Source organism: Mustela lutreola, chromosome 9, assembly GCF_030435805.1.
Source record: "Mustela lutreola isolate mMusLut2 chromosome 9, mMusLut2.pri, whole genome shotgun sequence".
NCBI classification, from domain to species: domain Eukaryota; kingdom Metazoa; phylum Chordata; class Mammalia; order Carnivora; family Mustelidae; genus Mustela; species Mustela lutreola.
This window is the reverse complement of record NC_081298.1, coordinates 139,442,439-139,468,357: the sequence shown is the minus strand read 5'-3', so window position 1 is coordinate 139,468,357 and position 25,919 is coordinate 139,442,439. Positions and strand designations below refer to the sequence as shown.

The 25,919-nt window shown below is 46.8% G+C and overlaps 1 protein-coding gene across 1 annotated transcript in view; it reads left to right on the top strand.

The window, feature by feature from the left end:
• The first annotated feature begins 10,381 nt into the window (after positions 1-10,381).
• The window catches only part of GRHL1 (grainyhead like transcription factor 1), a 51,576-nt gene continuing 36,038 nt past the window's right edge, over positions 10,382-25,919 (top strand). Inside the window, exons 1-8 of the mRNA XM_059132681.1 lie at positions 10,382-10,571; positions 13,761-13,947; positions 16,702-16,772; positions 19,114-19,504; positions 20,467-20,543; positions 21,980-22,136; positions 22,315-22,426; positions 23,368-23,462. Of these exons, the coding sequence (XP_058988664.1) occupies positions 10,552-10,571; positions 13,761-13,947; positions 16,702-16,772; positions 19,114-19,504; positions 20,467-20,543; positions 21,980-22,136; positions 22,315-22,426; positions 23,368-23,462 (1,110 nt within the window). The 5' untranslated portion in view covers positions 10,382-10,551. The remainder of the gene's footprint in view (positions 10,572-13,760; positions 13,948-16,701; positions 16,773-19,113; positions 19,505-20,466; positions 20,544-21,979; positions 22,137-22,314; positions 22,427-23,367; positions 23,463-25,919) is intronic.

The window sequence follows — 25,919 nt, the reverse complement described above, 5'->3', positions numbered from 1 at the left end:
AAGTTCTGTGAATTATTATACATCGCAGCTAGTTAAAAGTATGTATTTTCATGTTGGGCGGAGAAGCAGTGACTTTTTTTTTCATTTTAAATACCTCTCTATTCTTGAAAGCTGAGTAAGTCCCATAGTATTAAGTCTCTCACAAAATGTTTTCTTAGTGTGTGTTCCCTTGTTTTGTGCCCTATGAAGTATTTAAGCATAAAGTGATTTTAGTGCCAGACTTAGCTGATAATAGGCTACGACTTGAGAAGAACTTACAAAAGAGTGCTTTTATTGACTTTATAAATTAAGAACCTGGTATTTCAGCTCCCCTGGCCTCTTGCCCTTCTGCAACAATTATTTCCTCTGGAACAATTAGTACATGTTTTATGGATATTTGCGTGGAACTGGGTGACTCACAGATATTTCCAAAAGAATTTTTAAAGTTAGAATTCCACTTAAACGTAATTACCTTTTGTCACCATTGTTGTCTGCATTAAGTCGGATTACGTGATTAAGTTAAACATTACCTAAAATGAAAGAGATGGTCTCCGGTTTTAACTGGAAAGGTTAAAAGTAGGAAAGATGTGTTCCTCACCACGCTGGAGGATAAGCATATATTATAAACATGTTCACTTATTTTTACCTTTCTCTCCTTAGAAATTCACACCAGAAGAGGAGTCTCCCTGAGACAGTCTCCTCTGCCCGGGGCCCCTTGTCCCTCTGCTTGGGCCTTCTCCTCCCACTCCCCGTTTGCCGTCTGCCAAAACGCAATGGGCCCGTGCCAGCCCCTCTCCACTTCTCCGGGTCGAGCCCCAGAATTTCTCCGGGTCCAGCCCAGGGATCTGCGTCTGGTCAAGGTGCTCCGTGTTTAGACCCCCCTGCCTCCTCCTTCTCAGCGCCGCCTGGGGCTCCCAGTGGGTGGGGCGGCCCCCGAGTCTGCACTTTATCACCTGGCTTCCCACGCACCATAATTCTGCTGTCTGTTCCCGCCATCTGGTCCCCGTCTCCCGGTCCCCAGCTCACTGTGTCCCTCACTGATCTCGTCCTCCCTGCGTCTGAAAGGGCACAGGGCCCTTCCACAGCGTCGGGGAGAGCTCCTCGGCGCTCAGGGCTCCCCCGCCACCCCCCACCCCTGTGTTTGGCATCTAGGGGAGCCTACTTCTGCATGCATCTTGCCCCAGGCAGGCGGATGCCTTTGAGATGGGGCAGGGGGTGGGGGTGCTTTATCATGCTCCGTAGAGAACCCTACTTCCCACAGATCCTCAAGAAAGGGCTCCGATGCGGGGGATGGACATGGGGGAGGGTGTGTGAACTGTGAGCATTGTGAACTGTGTAAGATGACGATTCAGGGACCTGGACCCCTGGGGCAAATAATATGTTTTGTGTTAATAAAAAAAATAATAATAATAAAAATAATAATAAAAAGAAAGGGTTCTGATGGAAGGGATGATGACAAAAAGGGAAAGATTACGAAAACTTTCCTACTTTCTTATCGGCTGTGCCCCACGAGGATCACTGCTGGACGAAGGAAGCCGGTCGTCTGCCCTCCGAGTGTTGGTTTTGAATCGGATGGAGGAGTTTTTACAACAGAAGGAGGAGACACGGGCCTCACTTTTGCTTGAGGTACCCCTGAGCAGTACCGCAAAGATCTCACGTGCTGGGACTATGGCAGGCGCAGACAGGTCTCAGCACTTACAGAGCCCTCGGCTCTCAGCCCCTGACGGATCCCACGATGTGCTACGTTATTTGACAAATAAAGACACTGAGAAGTCCTGATCCCAGGCAAACTGGCTCAGGTATCCGCGGGCTTCGGCTTACAGCCCTGCCTCTCCAAGCTCCCAGCCCTGGTGATGTCAGTTTGGAATCAAAGGAACCCAAATGTTGCCATGAAGAAGAAGACATGAGTGTTTATCACTGATGTGTTTCCACCCCCTCCTCCAAACCTCCGCCCTGAACCTGTTCCCTGACTCTCAGTTATGGCACCGTTCACCCAATCACCTACGCTATAACCCCTCCCAGTCTGTCACCCAACATCTCTGTCACTCAGCCCTGACAGTTCTACCACCAACGACCTCTCTGGCCAGTCTCGAGTCCTCTGACAACATAGTCACTGCCCAGCTCAGACCCTCATCACCTTCCTCCTGGTGTGGGCAAAACCATTCTCATTTCCCAGCATCTGTCCCTGTCATGCCCCTGCCAGTTACGTTCCCCAAATAGATCTAATGACATTCCGACGCTCGGCAGCCTTTGATGACTCCTTGCTACCCACAGCCTGATGGCTTAGCCTGGACGGTCCGTCTAAGTGTGGCTCCTACATAGGACTTCCTGTCGCCGGCCCCAGCCCAGCTCCCTCCATCCCAGACAAGGCAATCCTGAACAGCTAGGACATCTCCCACCTCGGGGCCTTTGCCCTTGTTGTACTCCTTATCAGAAATGCCCTCCCGCATCTCAGGAGACCCCTAATTCTTCCTTAATGGCCCTTCTCAATTGTAATGCCCTCCCCTACACCCCCCATCAAGCCCCCAGGCAGAATCCATCATTCCCTAAGCATTCGACACACGTCCCCTTTAGGGCATTTACAACGTTAGTCCGAATGTGCCCAGGTCTCCGGATCCAGCAACTTGGGCGCCAGACCGTGAGTTATTCGTGGATACACGCACCTGTGGGCTGGGTAGGAGACTCTGAGGGTAAGAAACCTGAGATCTTATATGAAAAATAGAGTGCACAAAGATTTAAAAAAGGTAACTAACCCACCCAAGAAGAAGCTCATTTAGACGTCACACACCTGATTTATAATAATGAACTTCATACAATTAATTTTTTAATGCAAGATGCACTTATTTATTTAGAGAGGGAGGAGAGGGCAGGGAGAGAATCTTTTTTTTTAAAGAAGATTAGTTATTTATCAGAGAGAGCGAGCAAGCAAGCAGGGAGAGCAGTAGAGCGAGAGGGAGAAGCAGGCTCCCCACTGAGCAGGGAGCCTGACGTGGGGATCGATCCCAGGACCCTGGGATTGTGACCTGAGCCCAAGGCAGATGCCTAACTGGCTAAGCCTCCCAGGGCCCCCCCTACAATTAATTTCTACTTGTCACCCACCAGAAACTTCGTGAGGTCTCTCTTCTGTGCATCCTCCACGCCATGCCAGCACGTAATTTTGCTTTGTTAGGGATTATGTGTGCGCCAGGAAGCACTGTTCGTGCTTTGCCGTCTCTGTGTTAAAAACCCTCTGATGTCCTGTCTCAGAGCTCATGTCCCCATCTGCTGATCCCCACGATGGCCCCAGAGTCGAGTCCCTTGGAGTTTTGTGATGTCCTGAGAGGCTGTGACTAAGCGGATGGAAGGATACCGGAGAGGTTATGCCTACTGCCTCCCCCAAGTCCGAAGTCACCAAAGCAGCTCCAGGTGGTGCTCCAGGAGGTCACAGACCGAGCACACAGCACCCCAGTCCCTTCATGAGACGCAGTCCCGCAACTCTGAACCCTGCTTCTACGTCGTTTCTCTCTCTGGGTTCTTGTTGTGAAATTTTCCTGAATTTTTTTTTCTCCTATTCCTTTTTTCAACCCCTAGTTCTTCCTTTTTCTAACTGTCACCAACAAGGATAACTCAAAATTCCAGATATTGGAATTGACAGTTTCGGGGTGTTTAGGAAAGATAATCAAAGGTGAGTCACAAAATACTCAAATTGCAAGTAAAAAGAAACCCAGCTGGGGAAGAATTACTAGAAAAATTGAGTTAATGAAATGTCAGCTTTGAGCCAGCAACTTAATCCCATGTTTCCTTCCTCTAAAGGCAGGGTGATGGCTCTCTCTCGTATTAAAATGTGGTGAGATGCTACAGTTTTAAACACCCCGTTTCATCATGAAGATGTTTTACCAGGAGTAACCTTTTCCTCAAAGAGTGAAATATGCAAATGGAGCCAGCCAGCCCAGCCAAGGCCTCCCACTCCCAAGCCTGGAGCGGTTTCTTGAGATGGTTCCAAAGCACATGGCTCCTCCCCGCTTCGTATTAGTCACAGACAGGAGAGGTGTACCAAAGGGTAAGGCCAGCGTGTCTAAGCCAAGGGCTTTCTGGCAGCCGTGTTGCAACTGTGGAGCCTTCTCTGGAATGATCGATCTGCGTGAAGCCATAAGAAAAGAATGTGAGATATCTGGGTTCTTGTTGCCAGCAGGAGGGTGACACCCAACCTGACACAGCTTCTTCTGCCTCCATTCAGAAACGTGGAGAGAGTCTGGATCAAGTCCCAGGTACTTAACAAGACTCACCGGAGACTGCTGTCAGCCTGGCATGACAGGCAGACCTGGAAGGGAAGGGGCGAAGCCTCCGGGAGCAAGTATGTGCAGGACAGTGCCGTTAAGGACATCGGAGGCTACCGTGCTGGACACCACAAAATGGAGAGTTCCGCGAGTCACCGGGTTCTCTGAGTTGGAGAATCAATGCAGAGACTAATCCGAAGCACTGTCCTCTACGCCAGATGTCACTGGAAGCCCCGGGCAGGGCTCTGTCACAATTAAAGTGTCCAGGTTGTTTTATAATGGTGCGACAGGCTAAACCCGGAACGTCAGGCAGAAATGCTCTCATTGTTGGCCGTACCACTACCTACAAGGGAAAGCGAGGGATTTGAAACAAGGGTCTGGATTCAAGTCCTGAATTTACTGACCAGGAGACCCTGAATCCATCTCTTGACATCTCTGGACCTCGTTTCTTCATCTGCAAGACGGGACCTGCAGATCAATGAGTGTTGCCCAAAGCAGGCTAATGTCATCACCCCCTGAATGACAACTGTCTCTACTCTTGAATATGCTTATTACTCTGCTAGATGATGAGGGGGTTTTGGGATACGAGGTATAGTTTCTGTCCCTTAAGCAGCTTATAATAAATACAGTGACGAAAAACGGGAAGGTGGAACCCTTCGTATTTACTGAGTTCCAACAGATCTGGCATAGCTCCAGACACTTCTCACAAAACAAAACAGATACATCCCTTGGGGATGGGAATTAGTGCCTCATATCCCCCAGTTGTGGAAACTGAGGCTCAGGGTTTCCGTCACTTTCCCAAGTCACAGAGCTGGGAGGCGAGGGTGGGGATTCCACACTCTCCCGTCCACACCCCGTATCTCTAGAGCGGAAGGCTCTCGTGTCACAATGGTGAGAGACAGGGTGGCTGTGGTACGCTGGGCGGGACCGATCTCGGATGGCAGGCACGGAGGCCCTGCATCACAGCCACCTGAGATGTCTCTCCGATACGGGCTATTTCATCAGAGTGAGGTGCCTGCCTGTGATGGGCCCTGCACGGGGCTGGTCAGGCGCTGGTGAGGTGACATGGTCAACACAGAGGCACGGAAAGGAACCAGACTGGCTTCCGACCACCTAACCTCTTCATGGAGGCCAACTGCCAAGTGTCTTTGTGTCGGGGATTGTGGTGACTTCTTTGACCACGTGATCTTATTTAACTCCACAAAACCTGACTTTTGTTTCCGTCATTTTACAGAAGGGAGAGCTGAGGACTGGCCGTGAGGTAGACGGCTCGAGGTAAAAATATGAGGCAGATCTGAGATTTGAACCCAGATCTCTTGGCCTTAAAGTCACTCCATCGAACTCACACAGAGCCGAACCAACTGAGGGGCAGAGCAGCTGAGGCGCTGCGGGGGTGGTTCGGTTGGGATGGGAGGGAGGCCCGGAGGAGACGCCTTGCAGGTGGCCTCGAAGGCAGAGGGGAGTGAGGTGGAGAGGAGGGAAGGAACAGCAGAGGCAACCAGGGGCCGGAGATTGCGGGACACATTCCGGGAACACTGTGAGGGGATCCAGAGCGCTGGGGACTTTTCAGTGGGACGGAAATCCAGAAATGTATGCCGGGGCCGGATGGAGAAGGGACTTAAATGCCAGGCTGCGGAGTCTGGGCTGCAGTTGTATGGACGGTGGATAGCTAAGGTCGGAACCACTGCTAGCAGCCCTTCTCTTGACTCAGGAGCCGTTGGAGCTGGAAGGGACCAGACGTCCAGTCCAACCTCTTCCTTTTTCTGAGGCCCAGAAAGCAGAAGAACCCGGGCTAGAACTCACTCCGTCTATTCAGCCCTTCCTCCTAACTTCCACATTCCCTACTTGGAAGCCCACGACTTGAGAAGGTGCCTCAAAGATCCTCCTCCTCTTAAAACAAAACACAAGCCCACTCATGGGCTAAAAAGAATTATTGCCAAACAAACAAAAAGATGCCAAACCTCACTCATAATTTTTGAAAATGCAAATCAAAACAACAAGACAGAATTTTTCATCTAACAGACTGGGTCAGCAAAGTTTGATAATGCCCAGGGTTGGTGAGGGTGTGGTGCTTCAAACTCTCGGATATCCTGCTGGTTGGAACCCAAATATGGGGCAACCTTTTCGAAAATAATTTGGTAAAATCTATAAAAATTGTAACTTTGCATGCCTTTTTCATGGAAGTTCCAGTTCTGGGATTTACCCAACAGCCATACCTGTCAAGTGTGCAAAGTGTATAGTTAGAGGGATGTTTACTACAGGAAGTTTATGATTGTGAAAAACTGAGGAGAAAAATCCTAATTGCTCACCCATAGGGTCTCATTGTCACCCGTCAATACAAAGAAATAATATATAGTCATTTTTTTTTTAAAGGCAGTAGATGTGTATATGCTCACATGGAAAATGGAGACAAAAGATACAAAAGCAAGCACACTGAGAAGGGTTGTGCACAGTGTGAATCCCATTTGTGTAAGAAAATAAAATATGTGTATGCTTGCAGACACATAAGCATTATCTAGGAAGAGTTACAAAAACTTCACAGTGATGATCTCTGGGGGAGAGGGACAGGATGAAGAGGGAGGGACTCTGGGCTCTAAACCCTCCGTGTTACTTAAATTTTTTTTTCCATTTTTTTGTCCCCTTACTTCTCCTTTTCTTTTTTCCTTTTTAAAAAAACGATGACCATGCATGATTTTTATAACCTATAAAAATAGTAAAAAACATAAAGGTATTGCCAATAGCTAGACGGATCACTCATAGATCTGGATCTTAATTTCTGTTTTACAGAACTCTCACAGACAAGCTCAATAAGCGTGTATGAACATTTACAAAAGAGACCCAATGTTTTTATTAATATATCTAAGGTCTAGCAACCTCAGGCCCTTACTGTTCCTGTTTTGGGTTCTATGATTTATTTATTCATTCGTCCCATATTTATTTTGCGCCTACCACGTACCAGGCAGTGGGACTGAAGCATGGGGCCATTAGTCTTTACAACACGAAGGCCGCTTAGATCCATCGCAGACATGGTCCAGAAGGGAAGAGAGGCAGACCAGTGCCTATAGAGGATGGTACCCATTCAATGAACACTTAAGAGATATTTTCTATGTGTATCCCATGAGGCCAGGGACATTCAAACCATTTCCACCACGGTGGGAAAAATCACGTATTACAAACAGAATGTGTAAGTGTAGTGCGGTGAGGCTTGGAGGACGGCGGTGTGCCCAGGACACTTGACCCAGCCTAGGAGGTCAGGGAGGTCCCCCTGCAGCAATGGGGGGTCCCAGATGAGTTAGGAAGACTGAGTCTGGAAGGTGGGCCAGCTGTGAAGTGGAGGAGCAGGGAATTGGGGGCAAGGGTGGTTCTCAGTGCTGAGCAGGACTGGAAGGAGCAGAAGAGCAAAATGGCAGGTTGAGCTATTCATCTGCTCACCCTGCTAAGGAGTTGAACTTGATCTGGAGAGTACCAGAGTGACAGAATCTCAAATGTGTGCTTTATAAAGTTCAGCCTGGCCACAGCTGCAGCTGTGATAGAGGAAGAAGAGAAAAGTCAAGGTAGAAACAGGGTCCCGCTGTGAGTCGCTTCAATCAGGGCAATGCTGATGATGTCCATGTACCGTTATTAATATTTTCCTTAAATGATCTAGTGAATCCTTAAAGGAGTTCCTTTAATGAAACTAGTGAATAAGAAAAGAAGGACAAGGGGCGCCTGGGTGGCTCAGTGGGTTAAAGCCTCTGCCTTCGGTTCAGGACATGATCCCAGGGTCCTGGGATTGAGCCCCACGTTGGGCTCTCTGCTCTCAGTGGGAAGCCTGCTCACCCCACCCCCTGCCTGCCTCTCTACCTACTTGTGATCTCTGTCAAATAAATAAAATCTTTTAAAAAAAAAAAAAAAAAAAAAGAAGGACAGGTTCCATGGTCCAGTGTTGGACCCAGGATTAGGGGATGGCAATGGGAAATGGCAGAGAGGGGACAGTGAGAAGGGTCTGTGGGTGCTGATTCAGGGCCCAAGGGGCCCAGAGATCAGGGAGCGGGAAACTGGCAGGGATTGCTGAGGGACTGCGGCTGCTGAATGAAGCCCCTGCGGTGCTCCATGGCGCTAAATCCTCTCTGAGACGTCCAGGCAGCACGGGCCCCAGCTGATGGGCCCCCTCTTGTCTCACTTTCTCTACCCAGTTCCTGTGCCTCCATTCTCCTCCAGCCTCAGTGGTCTCCCCCCTGCTGCTGGATCCCCTTCTTCCCAGCCTCTCTGTGTTGGGGGCTCCAAGACCCTGTGCCGGTTCCGTTCTCTCCTCCCTCACCGCAATGGAGAGTCATCTTTTCTCCAGGCCTTCAAGACCGTCTTTGTGCCGACAACTCCCCGAAGCCCCTTCGTCCCTGGTCCCCACGCTCACATCCAACCTGGTCCCTGGTCCCCACACTCACATCCAACCTACTGATGTGTCTGTTTGGAGTGCCAATGAACATCTTGAATTCATGTCCCAAATGGGACTTCTGACCTCCCCCAGACTTAGGTCTGCCGTCTTCCCCATCTCGGTGATGGCTAAGCATCCCTTCCGGGTTTTACCTTTGATAGCTATCTTTGAATCGCGTTTTTCTTGTACTTTATATCCAATTTTCAGTAAATCCTCCTGGCTCTATCTTCAGAGAAGAGCCAACCATGTCTCACGCCACCACCCGAGGCCACGCTACTGTTCACTGTGGTCTGGGCTCACTGCCCCCATCTTGGTGCCCTTCCCACCCCCACGATTTAAAGACGGGCTCTACTCCAAAGCCTCCATCTTGCTCTGCAAAAACTGAAGTGGGCACAAAACCCTGCGTCTCCCCGTCCTCCGTCTTTGTCCCCCTCCGGTCATTCGGGTCTCCCCCGGTCCCTGTTCACAACGGATGCCTCTGCCTGCCCCCTCCACCCCACTTCCCTGCAGGCCTTTCCTCCTCGAGCCTTCCAGGCCCGGCTCCACCCCGTGCTCCGCGGCTGGCCGCGCGGCTCTTCCTCCCGCAGAGCTCGCCGCTCTCCACCGCACCGTGAAATCTGTCTGTTGCCCCCTAGGATGCGGCAGGCAGGCGGGGAACCGGCTCGCTATCTCCCGCGCCTGGAACTACGCCGGCATGCGGGAGTTCTCAGTGTCCGTTTGTTGAAGCAGCGAGCAGACCCCAGAGAAGAGCTTCAGCTCAGAAGGACGGGCTGGGCCGGGGTGGGGGGGAATGAATGGCCGCGGGGGGCAGGCACAGACGCTGCTGGAGTCGGTAGGGCTGCTGGAAGGCTGGGCAGCGGGTCTGAGATGGAGCCCACGGAAGGAGCTCGGGGGTGAGGGGACTGAAGGGTGAAGGGGCTGAAGCCCCGATGGGGGTCCTGAAAGAAGGGGTGCGCGGGGATCGAGCTGGGAGACTGGCGGGGGCCAGCGGGCAGGTGGGCGCGGAAGAGGGGACCGGCCGGGCAGGCAGCTGGGACCAGGCAGTGGGGCTGGAGGCAGGTCCCCACGCCGGCCGCAGGAGGGGAAGCGCGGTTGCCCGTGACTGTCACGCAGCGGCCAGCGTGAGACGGACGCGCAGAAGGTTCTAACGCCGGACAGTGCCGTGGGCTCCGCGAGGAAGCAGCCACCCGAGCTTTCTCAGGTAAAAGCCAGCGCCTCATAAATGCGCGGACGCGGACTGAGAGGCGGCACGAGGGCGGGGCGCGTCACGGACCCGGGCAGGGAAGGTGCCCGAGGCGGCCGAGCGGCGCACCGCGGCCCGGGAGGCTCCGTCGCTGAAGCGGGGTGGGCTTCGGTGGGCCAGTCGGGAAGGAAGGACCCGGCCCCGAGGCCCGAGAGGGCGGTGCCGAGGCACGCCCGTCCCTCAGGCGAGCGGCCGAGGGCTGCGACGGCGGCCCCGGGCGGTGAGCGCGCGGAGGCCGGCGGAGCGGCGGGAGGTGCGCGCCGGGAGCCGCGCGGCCACGCCGGTCCCCGCCGGAGGCAGGCCGACAGCGCGGGGCGCGCCGCACAGACGCGGCCACGCGGAGCCGCGGCCCCCGCCCCGGCGCCCCGCAGGCCGGCCAATCAGGCGGCGCCGTCGGCCGCCCGGCCCCGAGGCCCCGCCCCGGCCCGGCGCGTCGCCAGCCAATGGGCGGTCGAGCCTGGGCGTCCAGAGCGCGCAGCCCGCGCCGAGCCGGCTCAGAGCGAGAAAAGCGAACCCAACCCGTCGGGGCCGCCGCTCCGGACCCGCCGCCGCCGCCGCCGCCGCTGCCGCCGCCGCCGCCTCCTCCTCCCCCCCGGATCAGGTGTACTGTCCCAACCCGAAAGTCCAGTTCTGCGGCCCGGCAGCGGCGAGCAAGCGCGATGACACAGGAGTACGACAAGTGAGTGAGGCGCCGGCGCGCGAGTCCGGCCGTGCGGCTTCAGGCGGCTGCTGCGCGCCCGGCCAGCGGCACCTGCCGCGGGCCCGGGAGAGGCGAGGCCGGACGAGCGGGGGGGGGGGGGCTAGGCCGGGCGCGGGGCGGGGACGGGGACGCGAAGCGCGCAGGGAGGGCGGGGGGCGCGCGTCACACCGTCCGCTTTCTACCCCGCCGCGGCCTCTGCCCTCGGGACCCCCCCCCCCGCCCTTTGTTCCACCGAAGCCCCCGGGTCAGACCCTTGCCTTGGGGACGCAGTTCCGGAGGGGACACCTCCCTCCTCGCCCCCCCTCGGCCTCAGCGGCCTCGTCGGGGGGACCACCCCGCGGGCGCCCCCACCATCTTGGCTCTGCTGCTGGCAGGGGTGCGGGGTGGGAGACTGGGGCGCTGCGCCGCCCGGGGGCCCCCCTCGGGGTCGCTTTTGCTCAGGGGGGCCAGCGGAGCTCTTGGGGACCGGCTCCCCCGCTGGGAAGGTAGGAAGGTCTCGGGTAATCAGCCCGTTGTCGTCCAGCCCTCTCCTCCAGTCCGCCTGCCAGAACTCCAGAAAGGAGAAATTTAGGGAAAAGTTGAAGTGCTCTGCTGTCCTGGCATTTTTCCCCGCTGGCTGGCTGTGTGAGTGAGAAAATTGTTGTAGGAGTTATTTTGCCACTTGCATCATTGATGGTAATTACAGATTACCGTAATTAAAAATCCTCAGAACATATCAAGAGGATGAAATCTTCGAAATCTGGGTGATAAACAGAACGTACCGTGCTAGTATTCCTTTTGGAGTTTGTGATCAAAGAAGTATTTCTGACAAATGCAAGGTGGTAACGCAAGATGTTAACTTTGAGGGACACAGGGGCGGGGGGGGGGTGGCGGCGGGCAGGGAGGGATACTTCAGTGTTTTCTTTGCACCTTTTCTGTAAGTGTGAAATTGTTGCGAAACAAAATATTTATTAGGAAAAAAGTAAATCGCACCCAACCCAACCATCTACGGCAGATCAGTAAATCCAGATGAGAGATCATCCATTCCAGTTTTATAATTATTTGTTAAGGATCATTTTATTTAAGTGTGCTCTTTTTCTGATTTGGGAAGGTTAGATGTTGTGTAGGGGATATCTTAAATGGATTAATCTTGGGTTGTAGAACGTGCAGTTAAATTAATCACTTGAAGTGTGTTTCAGAAGTCTTTCGAGAGATCACTAATCAAGAGTTTAAGACTTAACCAAAGGCAGTGATGGGCCTTTAGGGACGAGCAACTGCCTGACTGTCATATGAGGAAGTAGTCCTAAGTCAGGCAACTGGTGACTGTTTATTTCTTGACTTATGGTTTAGATAAGGCAAATTTCCAAAGCTAAAATTTTGGCCCTAGGCGCACTTTGGAAATGCAAGACACCTCCAGGGTGATCCCAAACAAAACCATTTGCAAAAAATATTTTCTGTTGCCTATACAAATTTGGGATGGGGGTGGGAGAAGGAGAGAAGCTGAAAAACTAGCATTACTGGAATTGAATGAGCCAAGTGCTGTCATAATCTTCTGGAAGTAGCTATTACACTATTAATAATAGCTTAGCAGCACACCAGTAAATCACCCCAAGATACCACTGATTCAGTGGCTGTTATACTCTGCTCCTAATGGTGTAGGGAATGCCTTTTTGTGCATTTATTTATTTATTGTGAGTTTGAGATTTGTACACACAGCCTTCATTTTTAAATAAACGTCATTATGTTTGTTTTGTGTTTGAATAGTATACCCCCCTCAAAACTGCTTTGCCTACTAAATGTAATCAGTATTTGGATTTTATGCCTAGACATGAGTTTAAAACACTGGCTTTGAAATAAGACCGAATTTTGAGGATAAATTCAGTTGTTGGCCCATGTTCCCACACCTTTTCAAAGATGTTCTTCTTTTAAAAAATCTGTGTCTGTTTCTAAAGGGCCTGCCTGCCAAAACCCTAACCTTTGTTGATTACTTGAAAAGATAATCAATCTCTACATTCACTTTTAGAGTAGGTAGGTCACCTTTAGGCCATTTACATATTTCATTTGTGTGTTGCAATGAGAGCTGATCCTTAAATTTGCTTGTTAGAATACTGATAATTCAGAGTAGTTTTGAACATTAACAATTTTTTTTCCCTTAAAAAAAAAAAACAACTTCATTTTGCTGGAGTTTGTGTTCCGCTTTTTCTCCTTATTGACTTGTTAAATAGTACCAACTGAAAAGTTGTTGAGACTGTTGACATTTCAAGTTTTTGGAATCAGTAATGTTTGTTTTAATCTTTAAAACTGAATCTTCTGTCAGACTTTACTAAGATCTCTGTTGATTTTTCTGGATTTTTCCCACCCAACTACAGTGTTAAAATGAAACCGTTTTTGCCCAGTGTGAAAATCTAGTAAAGAGTTTTAAAAACAGATTTCCCACCTATTTTCTTAAAAAGCTCTTTTTGTTCAGTGGCCTTATTTATTGTTGTGGATTCTTAAGTGTTTATCTCTAAGATAAACAGTTAACTCCCATGCCAGAAAATTATGCCTGCTTATTGATTTACAGCCCCCTTTGGCCACATTCCATGCTCAATCTGGTGGTAATCAGTAGAATATTCTAACTTTCTCATATACCCCCGAGGATTAAACGAAGTCGCTCTTTTCTTTCCGCCCCCTCCTCCTCTCTCCCTGGTTTGTGGGTAGGAAAGTTTTTAAGGCCTGGTATCAACAGGAGAAAGAGGGAAGTAACATGTAGCAGCACGATGCTTGAACCAGGTCTACTCTCTTTAAGAGGGTACAGTCCTGACTGCAGATGTCTGAGGAGAATGAATGTTCTGTTTTGCCTCACTTTGTCCTTGTGTTTGTTTGCTTAGGTATTTGAATAGCCTGGCATTTTCTTGGAGTGTTTTGTTTTGTTTTGCCAAGTTATATATCCTGGGTCACGTGTGCAGGTTAACTGTACGTTCCCTGGCTCCCCAGTCCCGTATATCTTACCTGGGGGCCCCGTCGGTGTGCATTCAGGTGGCTTGTCTCCTGGTCTCGCCTCGGTGCCGTTTGCTGGGGTGGGTCATTGGGCTCTTTTACTGGAATATCAAGGAATTGATTGTTTGGGTCTTTTAAAAATTAGCTTATGGTGCCTTGCAGTAAAAAGTGTGAGATCTAGCCGTATGTGTGTTTTTAATCTCTCCGAAGCAAACGGCCAGTCTTAGTTCTTCAGAATGAAGCCCTTTATCCACAGCGGCGCCCCTACACTAGTGAGGACGAAGCCTGGAAGTCTTTCCTGGAGAACCCTCTCACCGCGGCAACCAAGGCGATGATGAGCATCAATGGAGACGAAGACAGTGCGGCCGCCCTGGGCTTGCTCTATGACTATTACAAGGTAGATGTGCCTCCTCTTTCAAAAACCTAACAACCGTCCGAGATGCACTTGATTCAACAGCATATAAAACAGTAATTTGCTGGTAGAATGTAAAGCAAGTTGCGTCTCTAGTGACTATAAATAGTTTAATGAGTGCTTTGACTTACTGTGGTTCAAAGCCGAAAACCTACGATCATTGAATCAAAGGGTTGTTTTTAAAATGGGTGAAGTAGCCAGCTGCTCTAGCTCGATCTGGAGGGTGAAGCTACTATAAAAGAAGATGGGAGATGTGTCTTACTGAGACTGAACGTTTTACCAAAGGGATTTCGTAGTGCCCCGAAGAGTAGACAGTGGTTCATTTCCCTGTGCTCTAACCTTTATTCTGATGTGATCAGAATGATTTCCTCGCCTTATGTGATATCACAGAGCCTTTGATTTGACTGAAGGATTCATGAAGGAAAGCTGTTCTTCTAGTCTTGGACTTTCTACTTCTAAGATCAGAATATGTTCTGTTTCTATTTCAATGGATTAGTCTTAAATATAACCTCTTCTGTGCTTGGAGTTTTGTGTGATGTTCCTATCTGAAGATCTGTGTCCTCGTCACTGGTCACCACTTACTGGTTTCCTCTGTCACGCTAAGCATGTTACTGCCATGTGTGTTATTTCTGATCTCTCCAGAAAGCCTGCAAAATATGCAGTGTGACCGCTGTTTTGCAAATAGGAAAAAATTAAGTTCTCAGGTCACACAACTAGCATGTGTTGCAGGATTTGAGGCCTGGTCTGGATTACGCTAAAGTCATCTTCTTCGGCATGCCGTGCTGTCTCCCATGGAATGTCCTTTGCTTGCTAGACTCGTTGGCGTTCTTTCTGCTCGATAGTAGTATGTGGTGATGGCTCTATGTCACAGTTGATTTTTGTCATATTTTTGTTTTTAAAACTTCCAGACATAGAGAAAACTTCAATTTAATCAGATGATTAACTCTCAGATAATTTCACCTAGATTCACTAGTTGCTTATGGTTTGTTACATTATGGCATCGTATTCTTTCCTGAAGATAAGAAATGCAGAGGGCGGGGGTGCCTGGGTCGCTCAGTCTGTTAAGCAGCTGCCTTCAGGGTCCTGGGATCCAACTTCCTGTGGGGCCCCCTCCCTCTGCCTGCAACTCCCCGTGCTTGTGCTCTCTCTCTCTTTCCGTGTGTGTGTGTGTGTGTGTGTGTGTGTTAAGTAAATAAATAAACTCTTTAAAAAAATGCAGAGGAAAAAAACCAAAGAAGATGGCTTGATCATGATTACCAAATTAGGGCGGGACGTAAACAAACGATTTCATTATTTTCTGGTCTGAGGCCGCGTGTCCAGCTTGTTGTGATTGAGAGACTGGGGTAAGTTTTGTTTTTTTTCCTTTAAATATGAAGTGAAACTTGTGTAGTAACTAATGACGCTGGGCAATCTCTTTGCCTGGGAAGGAGAGCCTAAGAATTCCTTCGAAGTGGAACTTACGATAAATCTCTTCTTCTCAAGTCCTGTTTTCTTGACTCAGTGTAAAAATCACAAGTTCCTAAGTTTGAAGTACATCTTTTTAACTGAAACTTTTTGAAAATGGGAGAAAACAAACAAGTTCAGTGCCAGAAAGACTGATGTAATGATTCTGATTGCAGGGGTTGTATGTGTATGTATTTTAAGTAAAGGGTCCTAAAAGTATTTTACATCTTAGGAGGAGATCAGTCATTATGTCTGTCTATTAGGAGTGACAGTCTTAGTACTAATATGTCAGGTTTCTTATGACAGGTGTAGCATTCTTTTCTTTTTTAAATGAACTGATTTGTTTCAGTTCTTTGGATATAACCATCTGTCTTTTTTACACAATAACTGAGTACACTCCACTCCCAGTGTAGAGCCTGACCTGGGGCTTGAACTCACAACGCTTAGATCAAGACCTGAGCTGAGATCAAGAGTCAGATGCTTAACGGACTCAGCCACCCAGGCACCCTCTTTGATGAAGACTTAAATAACTTCAGTGAAGATTTAAAAACACATTTGTTAACACATGAAATAATTTATTTTGTGTTTAAAGATAAATATATCCATAGGTTCGCATTGGAAACAGTTTCAAACATTTAGCAGTTTTGGAGCACATGTTTGGAATTAATCTCCAGCGGGTTGATGTCTAGGGTACACGTGTATAATGTTAGCCTGTTTTCATCTCCTGTGTAAAGAAGAACAGAATCAAGAAAAGCATAGAACAAACTGAGTTCAGTTTGTCCTCTGGGTTCCAGATAATGTGAATCCCAGCGTATTTGAAGAAATTTATCATTTGAGGCCAGCACTTGGATCTTGGAAATGAACTGTTAGCATGGCCGAGTCTTTCGATTGTGCATTTGATCTGAAAGGAAGAGTAACAGAAGGGCGAGAGCACTGGGAGGCCGGTTGTGTTTTCAGTAGCTGCTTTATTCCGTAGCGTAGATAAATGGTAAAAACAAGCCAGAGGTATTTTTTTTAAGAGATGAAATCCAAACTCAATGACAGAGTGAATTCGGGATGCCCTGGGTTAATTTGGCAATGAAGGAATCGTCACTTTTTACATGTTAACCTCGTGACAAGATGTGTAAGCTCTTGAGGGCAGACACGGTCTCACTCGTCGCGGATCCCCACAGCCGGGCATCTGGCGGGCGATCAAGTAGACTTATCAGTGGTTGAACTCCACTGAAAAGAGTATTTCAGTGCATCTGTATTTCACTAAGTGAGAACTCAATTGTGTCTTGTTTGTTAATATCTAAGGTTCCAAGAGAGAGGAGGTCATCGACAGCAAAGCCAGATGTCGAGCCCCCAGAGCCAGATCACAGCAAAAGGTAATGTCTCATAGAAAGCGTGAAATGGTACTGTATTGTATTTTCACGGGTTTCTGCCAAAAATAAAGTGGGGGTTCAAATGGAAAAGATTTAGTGGAAGAGATGGGTGGTAATTAGGATTCTGTTCTGAGACGTTGCCAGTTTCTTTAGACAATACTTGCCTTTTCTGCATGCTTGCTTTGCCTGTGGAGGGATGTTTTTAGTGATGATGTAAGCGAACTGTTCCCTTATTTGTCTGAGTTTCTCTTAAGAAGGGTGTGGCATTTGATGCAAAGGTGGGGGTCCTTTAAAAAAGATTAAAAATGATCTTGAATAGTGGCCTGAGTAAAACTTAATGAAGCAGCTATATTCCAGACTCCTGTTGAAGTTATTTTAGGTTATTTAGGTTAAAACTTTCAGAGCATTAAGGCTTGACTTTATAGCCGTGAAAACTAATCTGCACACAACTTGTAAATTTCCCTGTGCTCTATTAGTAGAAGAAATAAATAGATATATATTTATTTATTTGTATTATTTATTTATTTGTCTATTTATTTATTTATTTAGAAAGCGCGAGAAGGGTGGGGCAGAGGGAGAGAGAATCATAAGCAGACTCCACACCTAGCCTGGAGCCCAACAAGGGCTCAATCTCATAATTCTGAGATCATAACCTGAATTGAAATCAAGAGTTAGACGCATCACTGACTAAGCCTCGTAAGGCTCCCCGGAAGTAAAATATCTTTAAAGAAAGTATGATCACTCAGAATCCCACTGTCTCTATGATTTCTTTATTTACTGTTTGGGTATGTGCGCACATTCTATGTGGTTGTGGTTTAATAGGTTGTGTTCTACTTTCCATAAGTGTTTTCCATGTTGCTAATTTAATCTTGAGAATTACCCTTTGGAGAAGATCTTAAGGTTTTTTTGTTTTTTTGTTTGTTTTTACTGTTAATTTTTATTATGGCTCTTTTCAAATAACAAAAGTAGAGAAATAATATAAGCCTATATATGTATGATTACTAGCTTCAGCAGTTACTAACATAATGCTTCCTGTTTGATCTGCTCTTCCCTTTTCTCCAACTTGTAAATTCATTGTTTATTTAATTTTGGTATAGTTTTTTTTTTTTAAATTAAAGATTTTATTTATTTATTTGACAGAGAGAGATCACATAGAGGCATAGAGGCAGGCAGAGAGAGAGAGAGGAGGAAGCAGGCTCCCTGCTGAGCAGAGTGCCCGATGCGGGACTCGATCCCAGGACCCTGAGATCATGACCTGAGCCGAAGGCAGTGGCTTACCCCACTGAGCCACCCAGGTGCCCCAATTTTGGTATAGTTTTTAAGCAAAACTTAGTTATCCTGACATTAAGGCTCTATAATTTTTTTTTTTTTTAAACTGCTACAAAGCCTTGACAAACCACTTTCTAGATAGCTTTTTCCTTTTTTTTTTTTTTCTTTCATTAGGAAATTCTTGGGAGTGAATTTATGGTTCAAGTTTTGAACATTTTATTGATCTGAAATGTCCAGAACTGCCAAGTTGCTTTTTTTCTTAAACATATCAGCATATATTGTTTGAGGGGGCTTTGGACAATTCACTAACTTCACCCTGGACTAAAAGTCATCTTCTGTTGCCCAGGATATTTATTAAACCAAAAGTAATTTTATGCAAGTATAGCAACCTGTACAATGTAACCATTGGTTTTCTTTTGGTGTAGAGAAAGCCAGATAAGTGTAGGTCCTAGGAAACGTGGTGGCCAAGTGAGATAACTGTTCATACTTCTCAAGCCTTTGTGCGCCAGGCATCATCATACACATTTCAGTGCCTTGTCTCATTTTATCCTTGTCACAACCTTGTGAGAACAGAAAGATAGATAGCATTACTACCCTCACCTTATAGACAAGCACGTACTTACTAAGAGATGAGATAGCGTCCCACTGGTCACAGAATTTGAACCAGGGAGGAATGACTTTAGAGTCTGTGCTTGAAGCACCATACTGCTCTAGCCGGTTACGTTTGTTGCTTCGGGCTTCGAGTGAAATATGACACTGTATTAGGGTTCTTGCAAATACAGCGTAGTGGAGGAGAGCTCTGAGTTCTCTAGATTTCAAGTGAAATTTTACTTGATGCTTTTGGATTTTATGACTGATTAACCATGAAATCTTTTTTTCTTGCTCTAGTAATGGGTTTTCATTGCCATTTTCTATTTATTTGGTTTCTCCCAAACGTATTATTATTATTATTACTATTACTATTATTACTATTGCAAAGGACCCAATGGCCCATTCCCATTAGGAAAATAAAAATTGTCAAAGAACTATATCAGCATTAAGTTTGAAAACAGAGTTTTCTTTTCTTTTCTTAAAGAAACAGCATACCAAATGTGACTGAGCAGTCCCTCATTTCTGCTGGAGAAAACAGAGTGCAAGTACTGAAAAATGTGCCATTTAACATTGTCCTTCCCCATGGCAACCAACTGGGCATTGATAAGAGAGGCCATCTAACAGCTCCTGATACAACAGTCACTGTCTCCATAGCAACAATGCCTACCCACTCCATCAAGACAGAAACCCAGCCCCATGGCTTTGCTGTGGGAATCTCTCCGGCAGTATATCATCCTGAGCCTGCTGAGCGGGTGGTGGTTTTCGATCGGAACCTTAATGCTGACCAGTTCAGCTCTGGTGCTCAACCTCCAAATGCTCAAAGGAGAACTCCAGACTCTACCTTCTCAGAGACCTTCAAGGAAGGCGTTCAGGAGGTACAGGAAATGCAAGCATCTTCCTAAGACGTTTGTGTGTTTGTCTAAGTATTGGGTTCCACCTCTTCCTTGTTATGTAAGCTTGAAACTCAGACTGAAATGAATGGATTAGGAACAAAAGACTTTCTTTTTTACGAGAAAAGGCCAATGGGTATAATTTGTAAACTAAACCTACAAAACCAGAAATCATTATCAAGGGCACATGGCTAATCTTACCAGCATTTGAGTTAACAATTATGATTTCAGCTAAGTGATTTTGTCGGAGAAAGAAAACCCCATATGTAATCTTCCATCAACAACAGATATCTCCACAGAAGTCTGTTTTCAGCTTTTGCCCTAGACCAGAACAAGATTCTTGTAATTGGTCTCAATATAAAATGATTTCTCATGGATTTTCTGGGTCTCTCTTGCTTGGTAGTAGAGTCAGGGAGGCAGTAGATGTTGGTGAGGCATGCGTTGTGTGAAATTTACAGTTTAACTCCAAACACTTTTGTGGTTCATCACCACAAAAAAGTTGGGGAGTAAGGATGTTTAAAGCCATATTTAATGTCTCATGGGGAAAAGGAATATCCCTTTGCTTAGGGCACTAGGAGTAGAATCGTAGCTCTATCTGAGAACAGTGCCTCAGTCCGTCCATTGGTGGTACAGACCTGATAGGGTAGCTTCACTTGCTGTGATGAGCCCTGAAAGTTATGAGATCTTGGTTGCAGATTCTAGAGTTTGAACAGAATTGAGATGTGTGGGGAAGTTGGGAACAGGGGATAAGGCAGCACTCTGGGGGAGTACCTGCGTGGATTTTCCTTCAGAATTTTTTTGTAGAGTTAAAGTTTTTATTTTCAAATGAATGTCGAATGAGTAGTGTGTAGCCGTGAGCCACATACTTGTGTGCTGTAGCACGTGTTGGTCTTTAGTGAGCCTGATAACCAGTTAAATAGTCGTGGCTTATCACATTCGTATTTCAGGTTTTCTTCCCCTCGGATCTCAGCCTGCGGATGCCTGGCATGAATTCAGAGGACTATGTTTTTGACAGTGTTTCTGGGTAATAGTTGTCTTTTAATTTGATTTTTAACTTTCAGCTCTTATGACTTTTTGTGTTAATCTGATGTTGGAAAATCAGAGGTGGCTTTGGTGGTTTATCTTTGCTAGAGGGACATTCGCTTTAGTGCACTTAATTTTGAACTCTGTACTGTGTTTCATGTTTCCTTAATTCTTGGTGTTGGTGCTTTTTCTTTCCTTCAGTTTCTTTATGTGATGGTGGTAGAATGGGGTCTAGAAGAAGAGACGAGGGGACTCAACTGGATCCCTGCGCGCCCTTCCGTTTCCAAGAACATATAATTCTGTGAGAATTCAGAAATAACATCAAGTGGATAAAGGCTTTTATTTTGTATTAGCCTCACTTGTGGTGAAATAAATGAAGTCAGCTTTTTTCTGACCTGACAACCTCTTCTTTTAAAACCTCAAAATTGTACTTCATGCCAGCAATATGAGTATCTTCCAAGTTAATTATGAAAATGTACGAACACCTTCGGATGTTTTTTAAGGCATTTAGGATTTCATTTTATAATTTAGTCTTACGCATCTTTTGTATGTTGTGCTTTGAAGTAAAACCAGGTTTTTTTGTTTTTGTTTTCTTAAGTCTAGGATTTGATGGGAATTGAGACTTCCCTTAAAGACCTGCCTTAAGGTACAGGAGTCACAAACTCAGATACCTGTAGGATCTAAGATAGGGGTCAGCAGACCTTTTCTGTAAAGGATCAGATAGTACATACTGAAGCTTTGTGAGCCTTACAGGCTCTGTTGCAACTGCCCAGCTCGCTACTGCGGCACAGAAGCAGCTGTAGACTACGCGCGAAGAAGGGTGCGGTTGTGTTCCAATAAAACTTTATTTACAAAAATAGGTGTAATTCTCGAGCTCTGCTCTAGGAAGGTTATTAACTCAAGGGAGATATATACATGTTACTTTAAGGTGATAGTGACTTTAGAGAATTGTGCAGTGCCCATCACAAAACATTGAAATTCCAAGCAAAAACCTCAAAAAGAGTGCTGTGCAGACCAAATCGAATTTAATCAGAGACCTACCGGGCCACCTGTTTGCAGCCCTTGCTGGGCAAATACCAGATTGGAAGCATGTCTTGTGAGATTTCCTTCCAAAGCCCTTTTCAGCTGCTAGTATCTTTAATACCCTTAGCTTCTAAACTTCTAATTTTTAACCTTTTCACTTCATAGAATTTCTAGTAGGCATTTTGTAGCCCTGCATATGAGAGATTTGAGAATATCTGTGTTGCTTTAGCTTATATTTATTGTGCCAGAAGTAGCACATGCTGTTTATAATATGACACAGTCAGTTGGATGTTTCCTGGTAGTTGGCTATTTGCATACATCCACACTGAAGCATTTCAGAGATCGCACTGACCTATAAAGAGAGCTTCTGAAAGAGTGGATTAGAGAGCTGTGGCTTTTTTTTTTGTTCTTTAGGAACAACTTTGAATATACCCTAGAAGCCTCAAAATCACTTCGGCAGAAGCCAGGAGATAGCACCATGACCTACCTGAACAAAGGGCAGTTCTACCCCGTCACCTTGAAGGAGGTGAGCGGCAGCGAGGGGATCCACCGGCCCATCAGCAAAGTCCGGGTACGTTCTGCTCTTGGCTCTGTTCTCCAGGAAAGCTCGTCAGAGCTCTCATTTAGATCTAAATGAAGATCTAAAATGGCAGTTTACAGCCTTAACTGTAAAATAGAACACTAAGTAAGATTTCCAGAAGATACTCACCCTTTAGCATCTTTATATCATAATCCATTCTCTTTCATAGAGTGTGATCATGGTGGTTTTTGCAGAAGACAAAAGCAGAGAAGATCAGTTAAGGCACTGGAAATACTGGCACTCACGGCAGCACACGGCCAAACAAAGGTGCATTGACATAGGTGAGGAGCTCTGGAGCCTGCTTTTATTCCCAGAGGTGTAAGCATCCAGTTTTCTAATTCCAGTTATTTTTGGCAGCGATCGGCTTCCTGCCGAAAGCATTTGAATTTTTATGCCAGCTACTGATCTGTTCCAAACCCTGTTCTCGGCCTCCTGGAATCAGTGTTGTTCACTTACTTCCTTCATAAGGACGTGTGGCCTGTGCAGTGCTGGCTCTCCAGATGACTCTGGACCAGAAGCTCTAGAGCCTGCTCTTTGTAAGAGGGCCCTGCTCTTTGGTCTGCAAAGTTTTTGAGGTGGAATGTCTTCTTTAAGAGATACTGATTATTTGTAGATGATGGTGAAGTAGAGAAAAAATCCTAAATAAACAAGCAGAAGCAAATACTGCTGGCGGGCACTTACCTAAGCTATCTCCCCTGGCTACCTGATGAGCTGTACTGCTAGGCTCTTCTGTCTTCCAAGAGACCCAGGGATGTAGCCGCTGGGCTGTGGTGGCAGATCTGGGCAGAACCGTGTTAAATGCAGGGGCTTCATGAGAAGGGCTCTTCTTGCCATGTAGAAATTTTGGTACAGAACTGTCATCTGTATCACAAGATGGCTCTTAATCTCAGTGTTACTTCTATTGCCTTTTGTAAAGTTCATGTTCTCTTTTCAAAACAATTTAAAAGAGCTAAGTTCTCATCTTGGTTCTCTGAGCTAGTTTTGCGACCTTGGGACAATTATGTAAACTTTTAGTCCTAAATATCTTAATTTTGACATAATGGGGAAAAATTAAATAGGTCTAAGCTTACCTGTATTTTGAAAATCTTGTGATTCTTATTTTCATCTTTTTTAACCTTTTTCAATCCAACAATGTGTTCATACAAGTTTTTCAGAGGCAATAATATGGAAAACGTTGGAACCAGAAATCACGATTTCCCTTTCTTTTTCATCACTCATGTAGCTGACTATAAAGAAAGCTTCAACACCATCAGTAACATTGAGGAGATTGCATATAATGCCATTTCCTTCACTTGGGACATTAACGATGAAGCAAAGGTAGGTACCCGAGTCCCGGGCTCCCCCGCTTCCAGCTTTGGGAGGGAAAGTGGGAGGAGCTTAATGATTTGGCAACTGATTTTTTTTTTTTTTTTTTTATGGTTTTGCATGTTTTATTCTTTCGCTAAGTAAAAGCGAGAATGAACTCGGTAAGAGGATAGGTGAGAGCCATTAAGTCATGAGGTGTGTGAAAATGAGACAAGACTTTGGGAGAAGAAACCGCTGTTGTCTCATCAGCTATGCCCTTTCTTCTAACCTAGCAGAGTCAGCTGGATTCTTGACTTTCTCTCGTAAGTGCAGCTTCTTCCAGAGGTTACAAAACTGTCCTTGTCCCTCTCTTTCCTCCAAAAAGGACAGTCTTTGTGGACCTCCTTCTGCACGTGTGGTGCAGTGCGTGAGCCTGCAGAGTGGCGGGGGGCGGGGGAGTCAGGGCACCTGACGCCCCATTCCCTGTGCTCCTTTTCCTTATTTGCAGAGGCATTAATACCTCCCTCCTCCCTCCTGCGGGCCCGGGATGTGGATTATTGAAACAATTGCCCAGGAAGCTGTTGGAATTTCTTCAGAAAGTCTCTTAAATACAAGTTCTCGTTAGCAGTACTTTCCTGCCGTTACTTTCACATTCAGCTAGAGTAAGGGTCTTCTCTCTGCACTTTTCCTCATGAAGAGTTGCCTCCAATTCACGTGATCATTTGGATCATTCTAGTTGGAGTGTTTGGTCCTTGCCAGAAAAATTCAGCATGTCCTTGAGTCATTTCTGCCCTTCCCACAGCATTCTTTTAGTATAATCCCTCTTTCGTGGAATTACAGGGGTTTCGTAGGTAATTTTTCCTTTGGGTTACTTAAAAACTCGGGAGCTCAGGCCTCACAGGGGAGACACGTCCGTGGGCGGTTGGCACGGAGCTGACGCTGGGTACTGTCGCAGACTTGCCGTGTGCGTTGCACTGCCCTTCGTCAGGGGCCAGGTGCAAAGCCACGACCACCTACCTGTCCTCTACCTTGAGAATTTCTTCTCTTATTTATTCAGTAGGAAGCTTAGCAATGACAGATAAGACAGCATTAGGTATTAATTATTGCATAACTTCATTTTTTACTGCCTACGGTTGCTTTAAAAAAAAATTCTATGATTGGATTCTTGTGAACCGTGTGAACTTTGTGGCATCATCCTTTCTTCCTGGGGGCGTCCTGTCTAAGGCAAAAGTGTGTCTTCAGTGGAGGACGTGGTGGGTAGGGTCTGCCAGTGTGAGGAAGTGGGGGTTACTATGGTCGCATGAGGCGACCCCCTTGGTCCTACACAGGTGTCCTCAGGGTGCGTCGTCCACAGTCTGGTGCTCGAGTAACCCGGGAATTCGCTATAGAAGAGTTGTTAGGAAGAAAAGGAAACTTCATTTTATGTAATTGTTGCTACAGTTACTTTGAAATTAAATCCCAAGCAGCCTATAAGAACAGTTGGCCCTGTGCCCTCCGAGAGCTTCTGTTCTTAAAGCAAAATAGAGGTAGACTTCCTGTTTGCCATTAGGGACTAATTGAGAAATTGTGGAGGTGGTGATCGGGAACCCTTAAGTCCTGAATTCACTTTTCTGATTTACCCATAACCTTGGGTTTCGTCCCTTAGTTCACTAGCTCGGTTTTCTCCCCTTTCTCCCCCCAGGAAAATAAAAAGGCTGTGGTGGCCAACTCTCTTTCTCATTGGCACGTCATCAAGGTTAATAAGCACTTGTCAGAGTGCCTGGGGATCTGGGTGGAAAGGCCCAGCATGTGGGCGGGGTGCTCCGGTTGTCTGACGTGTTCCTCTTCGGGGGGTAACGAAAGCCCAGGTGACGGGTCAGGATAATGGCTGCTTTCATTCTGGCGACCTTCAGCATGTTTGTAGTAAAGAGAAGTGTTGTTGGGGTGTCTTAAGCAGTCTTAGTAGCTGCTTGTTCATGGATGGAGGTAAATTCAGTTTTCATTTCCCCTTCCAGACCCCCAACACTGACTTGGTTTTTAAGCCTTTGCCTGCTACCAGAAAGCGTTTGTGCCATTTCTTAATGAGGCTGTTGCCTTTTGATGCTGGTATCAGGCATCAGCTTCAAGCATGTGTTGGAATTCAGTGTCCAGATTCTTGGCTTTCCCTGGCCAAGTGGATGTTTTCTGTTTTTACACTTAAAGTAATTGATGCCCCAGGGCAGCTAGAGTGAACGAGTATGCGTGCAGAATCTTGTATAGATTTTTTTGATTTTTGATTCTTTTTCAAAAGTATCCACTTTTGTTGCCCACTTTTCTTGTTCTCATTTAGAATACGTTTGTTGTTCATTCTCTCCCATAAACGTAAGAGGTGATGTGTGCCATTCCCCTGCTCCCCAAAACACTTTAGAAACAAATCTAATATCCCCTTCTGGCCATGCCAGGATGAGTAAAACCAGAATTCTGGCCCTGTGTGGACATCTGAGTTTTCCCGTAGCTTCTGCAGCTCGCTCT